This window comes from Micropterus salmoides, unplaced genomic scaffold (genome assembly GCF_014851395.1).
Source record: "Micropterus salmoides isolate LMB-PRFRI ecotype aquatic unplaced genomic scaffold, ASM1485139v1 Ms_hic_scaffold_4504, whole genome shotgun sequence".
Classification (NCBI taxonomy): Eukaryota; Metazoa; Chordata; class Actinopteri; order Centrarchiformes; family Centrarchidae; genus Micropterus; species Micropterus salmoides.
The window spans coordinates 2491-12961 of NW_024043934.1; the positions used below are offsets into that span (position 1 = coordinate 2491).

Genomic DNA, 10471 nt, shown 5'->3' on the forward strand with positions numbered 1-10471 from the left:
ATTCAAAACTACCTAGAGGTCCGGAGACTCTAGGATTATAACAACTCCGGTGGTGCCCTTTACGAGGAAATTCTGATTTTATGAATAATAATTCATAATTGGGTATCAATTCTCATAAATTTATTAAAATGCATAACTAATAACTTTAGGTCCACTACATAGCCTATCAAAACAAAACCAATGTGGTAGCTAACAAATAACATCTGGCTGGTGTGTTCACTGTCCATATAAACCGTGTCACGACTTGTAATGTAATCACCGTGTTTCTCTGATAAATGCTACAATGGGTCTCCTAACCTGGGCAAACCGCGTAAGTAAAGTGTATGTGTGGGAAACAATGAACCGTGTTTTCTTTTTAGCCAGGTCTTTAACAGTGTTGAACAGCACTGTGTCTTCCTCCATCTTGTTAGAGACTTTGTGAGTAGACGGCTGCGTGCAGACGCAGAGGGAGGAGCGGGGCTGCGCGGTGAGGGACTGAGAGGGGCGAACGCTGGCAGGACTTTACAGAGACATTAATTAACTCAACATTAAACTATATCGTTATAAACGGAATTGTCTAATTTCATATCTCTTTTGAAATTATATCGGTATACCTCATATAACGATATACCGCCCAGCCCTATTCCCTACCCTACTTAACTTAAAATACACCCTACTATAAAATGCCGGTTTTGTATTGCATTGCTTCCCATCTACTGAGAAGAAACTGGAAAGAAGTCCCTGCTCTTAAAAACTTAGGTTCTCCATCCAAAGCTGGATATTTACCACTGATGTGGTTAAATAGATGAAAGATTATAAAATATGCATATATGTTTTTGTACAACATAGAGCCTTCCTATGTAGTACCTTCTTGCTGTAGCCCTGTCGTTTCTGCCGCGAGCCAACAGAGTAAAGTGCAGGTATGAGGTCCGCAGGGCAGTCGGCAAAGTACTCGCAGCAGGTCACAGGAGACTCGTGGATAGTCAGAGGATAGGGGTTCTCGAATATGGGATAACTGTTAACAAGACAGTACAGACAAAGTCACTCTAAATTGAATTAGTCCGTCTGCCCAGTATCAGTGCATTGAGTCTTGTCCAGTGCTGCATGCAAACTAAATAATAAGATTTATGTGAGTAAGCTACATCATTATGTAAACTAGAGGCAAATATACGAAGATAACGGGCACTTTTAGGTCAGCTGTGATATTTTAGCCCACGTTTATGAAACAAGTCATGATGATGAAGAGTTATTTAACAGAGTCAGACTCACCCATTTTGTGCAAGGTCGATCACCACTAAATCCTTCTCTAGAAGGACCACCACAGCGTAAGGTTCCTGAAAATCTGCACAGCGAAAAAGCAAGACAAGTTATTCATCACGCCACACACTTTTAGTTTAGTCTAATTCCTGGAGAGAGAACTCCCCTGAAATCTACAAACCACAGGGGAAGAATTCATCTTTATATGGCAAGTGTTATTATCATATCTGTGCCCTGAAGATGTGAACGCTTAATATTTATTAAACTATGTGATTTAGAAGTGTGGGGGATATTGCTCTGGTTAAATATTTGTATCAGTCTGATTTGGGAGTGGAATTTAATATTCAACCTCAAGATGATTGCCCTTAAAGCTACTTGCACATCCCTCTGATTCCAGTCAGAGTCTTACAACATTACAGAGGCGATAAATACTCAAATGAGGGTTACGCACATCCAGTAATAACATGACTAAATAAATGGAGGTCAGATCGAACTGAAAAATTGTGAATACAAACAGAATATTAAGAAAATGAATAATCATTATTAATAACATCATTTTTTTAAATGAATGTATGCAAGGAATTCCCTACTTTCACAGATTGATGATCACATCAGAGCTACCCAGTTTTGTCTTCTATTTTTGGCCACTAAATGGCTAAGCTGGTTAAATGCGTTGCTACAAGGCACCTTGACAATATTTATGGGAAGAGAAGGTCTACCTTTCTAACCTTAAATATACTGCGACGCTAGAGCTTTGTCCGGGTCGAGTGCAGTGAGAAAAAAGCACTGACCTTTGCATTATGATTAGACAGTAGCTACATTTCTCTTTGATTTGGAAAAATTATCACAGAGGACATTCAGATGTACTATAGCCATATGTGTGTGTAAATGCAAACTGGTGTTTAGGGCACAATCTGTTGTTCAAAGCAGCAGGTCTCAGACTCCCATAGCACTACCGTGGTTGAAACACACACAACACCACATCTCTCACTGCCCTTCTCATTTTACTGCCCTGACGCTGTTCTACAAGAGATTCACATTCTCTTGTGAATCGTTATGCAACTTCAGACCACTGTGCAGTATCTCTCAGTCTGTCAGTTAGGGAAATGAGAATACTACTGTAATTATGGTCACTTTCACTGCTGATTTACCTAAAGATACAAACTACTTACAAACAAGGCAATCAGCCAAACACAAAATGACAAAGAAGTAATGATGTCTTTGTCATTCCTTTGCTTTTCTTAGCAAATGCTCAATACAGAGCTATACTTGGACAAATCCATCTGCTGAGGAAGGCAATGAATGCTTTGGAAAAAACAAGTAAGTGGACCTTGTTATAGGACATTTTTTGTCAAACTGCTATTTTCAGGGTCAAGAATTAATCTCCAAGCTTAAGGTCAAATTTATTTTTGTGAATGACTTACACTATTTCTTTTCATGAGTTGTACTTCACCTCTTCATCTCTGTCTTTGTCTGCATACAGTAACTACTAGTTTTTGTGCCTGTACTAGTATGTGTTAACGATATTTTATCTGCCATTTGTTTTCCCATTCAAACACATGGGTGTGCACGTTGCATTTAGGCACACTGCATCATCTGCAGCCACATCATCATGGATTATCAACCTCCGCTACACATCAACACTGATTTAAGCGTGCACACATACACATTATCAGCCGGATATGTATTGTGTAATCCAGAGACCCAGTAATGTCAATTTTCAAAGTCACCGTTTTTACATAATTAACTAATGCTTCCTGTAGTTGTATATGTGCCAGATGACACTGCATCAGTTTACATACTGGATTACATAAAAATATAGGATCCAATTTAGCTCCACTCCAACTTGTTTTAGCTGTCAACTCCTCAATAATATAATAATTTTATTTAGATGGAAGGCTATTTCGTACAAAGAGATATAAAATGTAATATGCTGTGTGTCGGATAATGAAACTGGAATAGGAACCTTCCCCTTGGGAAATTTCAAATTTATTACAGAAACACACTAACACAGGCAAGCAATCCGTCTTAATTTAAAAAAAAAAAGGTGCGTGTGTGTAATGTGCACAGACATGCACATGACTGCCATATGAGCACATCCACAAACTCACCATTAGGGTACGGTGTCTCACACAGTGTGAGGAAGTCTACTATAGGATAGTCCATCTCCAGCACAGCAGTACTCTTCCCATGCATTACCGTCAAACAAGGCCGCCGGCCCACAGTGTCATAGGACAGACCACCAGACAGGATTATGAAGGGTTCCCTGGAACACAACAAAAACACACAAGCATAAAAATGTAACTGGCTTTTTGTTTACACAATTTATACCATAAGCACAGAAAATACTACATTCTGACTGGTCTACAGATGTCCACTAATATCATAAATTAAAACACTTCAAATATACTGTAAATATGGTCAGGTTTTGCCACAATCCTAAATCAGTTTCCATTTCGAGCTACTGTATAAACACGTCCATGTAAGATGAACCATGGTGTATGTATTCAGAAATGGCTCATTCTAAGGTAATAAAAACATAACGGTTTATTCTGTAAGATCTTTAGGAATGGCGTTGAAAGTAACTGGAAACTGTATTTTATTACTGCCTGCTTTGGGTGTTGTCTATTATCTGCTCTAGCTTTTCCAACTATTTGTTCAGAGATATGGTGAAAATAATGGCCCAATATGATGTGAAATTCCATATTTTTAAAAAAAAACTAAAAATTTTCTTGGGGGAGGACCGCCAAACACCCCGACCAACACCAAAACATTCATCTAAAGCTCACATTAAACTGGGAAAACACTGCAGTTTTAAGCTATTCTCAGGTGCATCGCATGCTCGTGGACACAAGAGCAATGTGAGACATGTTGTGTTGGCGTTTTATATTCAGACAACTTTTGCTACAACTCCATCCTAAGGGAAAAACTGTAAGTTTATTTGTTTTGTGAAGTGTGACTATTTCTTCGGGGGGGCTGTTTGTCCTGCCCCTGCTGCTGAAACACTGACCTCTGAAAACATAGTTGTGTATATTTCATATTGCATTTATGTCAATAGATCCCCATAAATATTACACATTGAACCTTTAACTTTCACTGGTGAAACCAAGAGTTAACTTTAAAAATTGTACAATTAATTGACAATTTAAAAGACCTCCAATATGCCCTGATAGCTAATGCAGGGGCACCAAGAGGAGTGGGTTTTCTTCATCACATTATTTTAATATCAGAACACTTTGTGTATTAAAAGACTTTGACTGAAGTTCTGCGTAGCTTGAAGCACAAACACATGTGTTACTCACATTGCCTTGGCAACAGCCTTAACACCTGTAAATAACCTTGATGTGCCTTTATTGCCATAACTGTGTATAATTAAGCATATTCATGCCTATGCGTGTGTGTGTGTGAGAGACAGACAGAGAGAGAGAGGGACCCTACCCATTTCTAGTGGTTTTGTACTCCACTTTGAGAATGGGTTTACAAGGCTCTGGCTTCTTTCCGTCCTTGGGCTGTTTTCCTAAAATAGAATAAACAGAAGTTACTTTAGTTTGCCAGTTCATCCCTCTTCCCCTCCTGTCTTCATGTTTCTCCTGTCATCTCATTTTTTCTCTCCCGGAAGCTGCACTTAAAATGCAGCTCCGAACAGTAGCCAGGCAATAACAAAAGGCAATTCATCAGAGAGGAGACAGACAAATGCAGGGGCAGAGACATGCAAAGGAGTGACGAACATGAATGATTAACAGAATCCATCTATTCAAACCTGAAACGAGGTGAAGGGAATTTGCACATCCATCGTATGTTTGCCTACCTGAACATAGTTTTGTATCAGAATGCACAGTAAGTTACTGAATGTATCTGAGCTTTTACTGAAGAGCCAAAGTGAGCCCTAAGGTAGGTCATAGAAGGCAGATCTGTATAATAAAGAACTCATTTTAATAAATACATCTAAAATGACAATTAAAGAAAGATCTTTAAGCCTTAATTAAACCTGCCGAAGGAATTTGCATAAATGTCCATTAAATACCAAACTAATTGTGTAAGCAGCAGTGGGAGAAACAACTAATTAAAAACCCTGTGTGGTGAAATCCTTTCTACAATAACCTACACACAAAGCCGGCTTGAGAAACTGGTTAGAAGTTTTCCCTTTCATTTCATTCCTTTCTTTGTTCCTTTTACTGACTCCCATGCTCTCTCTGTCCATGTGTTGCACACACACAGAAAGAGGGGCATGGATTAAAATACATCTTCTAAAGAGCAGGCTTTCTTTCCTGCAGGAAATAAACAGAGCTCCAGCACTAATGTATGCATGTGCAGACTGAAAATAAAGCAAACAGAGGCAGGACATAATTGACCTGACAATAATCTTGAAATGAGGAAACAGTGAGGATTTCAGGTGTAGGAAGACTATTGAGGCATGGCTTTGATGAGTATAGACTGGGTCATGTGACTGACAGAGGTGGCTGAAGGCACTGATATCATGTATTGTAAAACTTGTGCTATATGATAAGACCCCAAAAGTAATCAGTGGCCTTTTTGATGCAATAACCAACAGAAATAGATACATCTGTCTCCATATGGCCCAATAGAAAGCAATGTCTACCTGCAGTCCCTCAACACATGCATGTCTATCAGCTGTAAGCATTTCAATCTGTGGATGATTTTCTTGTCTCATATTGTTTCAGCTGAAGTTTTAGATCCCTGAAGAAATAAAATTATTCAATATTTCAAAAAGAAGCAATGATTAAAGATTTTTAAAATTTTTTTCCCTTATTTCCTACCCAGGTAATCATCTCACAACCCCCCCACCGTGAAAACCACTGATTTAAATGAGTCTCGTTACTTTCCTTAGACAACCAGTTTATCTCAGAATATGATAATAATAACATAATAAAACATTATTTATAGCACATTTCATACAAAAAGATGCCATACAAAGATGAAACATACAGGTAAAAAGACAGATGCAAGACATAGGAACATGTTGAAAGAAAGAAAAAGAAACAAAGAAAAGAGTAGTAAATAAATTAAAATGATTTCTGTTGGTGAGGTAAAATACCATAAAAGGTATATGGCATATGTTTTGGCTTGGCATATATTTAAAGTATTTGTTTTACCTGCTTTTCATCAAAAGGGAAGTTCTGATGTCCAAATTGACCAATAACTGTTATGGATGTTTCAGATTTGTTTTCTTTCCTTTCTTAAGCCATAGAAATGATGCGCAGCACAAGGCAATTGTACTACTATTGCTGAAAGACTTTATGACTACTTTATGTTAGGAAAAAGATCAAGTATGGGGTTCTTAATTATTATGTACCATATTAATTACCCAACCTTATACAGTTAAGTGTAAAGTTAAAATTAGTATCAGTTAAGATAAGACCCTAATAATATATACATTTACATTTACTTTTATCCAAAGCGACTTACAATTGCTATACATGTCAGAAGTCGCACGCCTCTGGAGCAACGAGGGGTTAAGTGTCTTGCTCAGGGACACAATGGTGGATGGGTCACAGCGGGAATCGAACCCAGGTCTCCCACACCAAAGGCAAGCATCATATAACCAAAATGAATGAATTACAATATGTTTCCAGTATGTTGGGATGGAGGTCCATTCAAATATTGTGTCATGCATCTGGCTATGTCTGAAATCACTTCCCATTTACTGTATAGCGCACTATGTTTACCCCGTTAACAAATTCTGGGTGCAAAATCTATCCTCTATATACAGTAGTCCCCTCCCAGAATCCCCACAAAGTAACATTAAACACTACAGATTAATATATAGGTGGAAGTAAATGAGCGAATTAGGGAGGGGTGTGTGTTTGTTTTTGAGTGTGTTTCCTCCTTACCGTGTGGGGTGATTGTCTGTATGGGTTTGCCCTGGCCTCTGACGTTCCATATGGTCAGAGTCCCATCTGAGTGACTGCAAATGAACTGCTTGCCCTCGTGATGCCAGGCAACTGAGTGGATTGCCTAGGAAACGACATGCAGGGAGCGAGGGGGAGGGAGGTCAGCAGTTCAGCACGATGAAACATCATGTGCCACCTTACGCTACAAGTTTGTTGCATTGCCGCAGCCATAAGGTACACAGTAGAATGTTCATATGGGTTAAATGCTGGTGATTCAGGATTATATACCCCTGAACAGATGGTGAAAGCGAGATAAAAGAGTCCGGCCCCTGACTTCAGAGCGTTTCCTGTGGCATAAATGCATATATTAGAAGAAGCTTTTATACGGCCCATTTGCTGAATATGGAGAAAAGTGGGAATGGATTGGTCATTTTATTCATGAATGCCAGGAGGAAGGTTTTATTACCATGGGTATAAATTTAAGAATTCTATTTCAGAAAGACACAAATTCACTCGAGGAAAAAGAAAATGTCTTCATTCAGTTTAATTGAAACATAGTTGATCTGGCGCATTCAGGTTCATCTGGTGTCAAGATACTTATTATGATTTAAAATCAAATAAAAGTATTTAATTAGCCTGTCTTGCTAACCCAAAAAAGCAAAGAAGAAGCAGAGAGGGTAAAAGAGAATTTAAGAAGTAAACAAGGAAGTTCAAAAACAATTTCAAGTTTAAAACAGGAAATAAAAGTAATTGCAACATTTACAGTTTCTAATGGAAAAGCCAACAATGCTAAAAGGGGCTATTTAAGAGGCGACCTTTGAGTTAGGCCTTCAAAACCAAGACAAAGGCACAGGCACAGAGACAGGTTAATAGATATGGAAAGGAACAAAGAAAGACAGGCCAGGATTTGAGAGAAGGTACCCTCTCTGCCATCTCATCTTCCCTGTCATCTAAACAGTCCTGTTGCCGTTGTAAGCCTGGCTCCCAATGATTTGTCTACTGACAAGCAATCAATGAAAACACAAAACACATCATGACCAAAGTATGCCAGTAAAGGGCAACCTTCCTTATTGATGCCCTTTTCATAGCTCATAATTAAACCTGGCGAACGTTTTGACATTAAGTAAATATGACGACATGCACCAAATCTGTGGGAACACTCACAACAGCATTTTACAAAAGCAATTTAACAAGACTTGTCACATGAATTATCACCCAGGGGCATGTTTTTACCCGAACACCTGCACCATCAGTAATATGCCCTACAACAAGCCTAGTTCTTTGTAAGTGAAATTATTCTTTGAGAGACTGGATGATTGAACATATTCTCTGACATGATGGTTAGTATTAAGCATAGCCTTTTGGGTTTTTTAAATTTTGCTGTTCATGCTAAATCTCCCCTTATTTTTTTAAGTGTGAACTTAAAATGCTTCTCCTTATCTCATATCGCTCATCTGAAATGAAGGATCACCTGGCTGTCAATGCCGACGTGGCACACGGTCAGCTTGTCTCTCTCTTTCAATTGAAGCTGCAATTTATGTAGGTGTATATCAATTTTACCTTCAGTTCTTCATTAATCATCAGCGGTGCTGCGTGTTTTTTTTTTTTTTAGAAAATAGCTAAAAGAGATGGAGTGGGGAACCAATGCCGACTCGTGCTCATGTAACAACAGTGATATGCTCACCACAACAAATGTAATTTTCATATCTAGATATTTTGAGGGGTAATGAACCCCTTCTCTTGCATAGCCTGACCTTAAACTCACAAAAATGAGACCAAAAAAGTGATACGTGAGGAGACCATGAACAACCAAAAACCAGTCAGAGGTTCCTAAGGTGGGTGTTTTTGGATGCACAGCCTTGAGGATTTTCAAAGGTCTCATTATCCTGATTTCTCAGTGGGATTTCCTCCAGGTCACAGAGAGCTTGGTGAGACAGCGCTATGGTTATGTGTAATCGTTCTGCATAAACACACACTCACATGATGAGTAATCCCTCTCGCTTAGACAAATGAAACATGGCTGAAGTTCGGAAACCAAAGTTCATCGGAGTTCTTTGGATCTTAGGGAGTTTCCTGATTTCCTGTTCATGAAGATTGTTTTCTTGGAAATAATTAGAGCCATGATGAGTAATGGCTTAGGTGTCTTATCTAAGCTGATGGTGGATGTGAGTCCTGATAGGCAAAGTGACAGGGATGGTGGGACGCAGTTTGTCAATAATTTGTATGCCAGAAGTGATTCACCGGCGTGCAGTGCCAGTGGTGTGGATGCAGTTACACCAGGTGTGCTGAATGCAGTGTGATATATAATTTTTTAATTCTGCAAATTTTATCATCCCACACTCTGGAATTGAAGAGAATTATCCCACATTGGGTAAGTTGTACGTATAATTAGACATATAGAGCAAATTATTGGGGATCTGGGACCTGAGGTTGGCATAGGGAGGGATTCATAGGTATTGTACTCATTTTTATTTATGGATAGATGACAGAAGTTTTAACAAAGATGACATATTAGTGATTGTGGAAACCAGTGGAGAGGAGGGTCTAAGATGTTTTTTCCTTATGCGGACTAGGGCTGCAACTAACAGTTATTTTCATTATCAACTAATCTGACAACTATTTTCACATTTATTTGACAAATCATTGAGTCTATAAAATGTCAAGAAATTGGAAAGAAAAGGCAATCACAATTTTCCAAAGTGACGTCTTCAGATTGCTTCTTTTGTCCAACCAACAGTCCAAAACCCAAAAGACCTTAATTTACTATCATAAATGAATTAAAGTCAAAATAATAAAAGCAATTCCTCACATTTAGGAAGATTAAACCAGCAATGTTTTACATTTTTGCTTTAAGAAAATTACTAAAACAATTAATCGATTATCTAAATAGTTGTCGATTAATTTTCTGTCGATTGACTAATTGATTAATCAACCAAGTACATTTTAGCTCTAATGCTGACTGCAGCCCAGATAAAGGATGTGATATTACATGCTAAAACTTATCACACTTTGAATGAGAAAAAGCCTCATTCACCCATTCAGAGATGTTTCGACAGCAACAGACTGAGTTCTAGAAACTTATCAGTGCATTGTTCACTGTGACAGTCCCAATAGGGAACAATGCACTGTGTTTAATTGGAAAATGAGAAGGGTAATAGATACACATGGCACTCATCATATCAAACAATACCAATTAAAAAGACTAATTTCATGATTTATTACATTAGGTCAGTTTTCATAGATTGGTCTTTTGGGGGAAGAGAGAATTGAGTCAACGCTACTACACACAACTAGACGAGCAAGTGTGTCCCCATACATACACACACTTGAATTCATGGCAAAGACGAAACACAAACCGAGATTGGTGAAGGAAAATAGACCTA

The 10471-nt window shown here is 38.4% G+C and overlaps 1 protein-coding gene across 1 annotated transcript; it reads right to left on the reverse strand.

Annotated features, from left to right (window-relative positions):
* Positions 1–297: 297 nt before the first annotated feature.
* Positions 298–7212, reverse strand: LOC119887932 (syntaxin-binding protein 5-like; the record flags this gene model as incomplete). Its single annotated transcript, XM_038698459.1, has 6 exons — positions 298–499; positions 806–994; positions 1249–1321; positions 3348–3502; positions 4675–4753; positions 7089–7212. Coding segments are annotated over 6 exons (822 nt in total), but the record flags the coding sequence as incomplete, so codon positions are not given.
* Positions 7213–10471: the final 3259 nt, after the last annotated feature.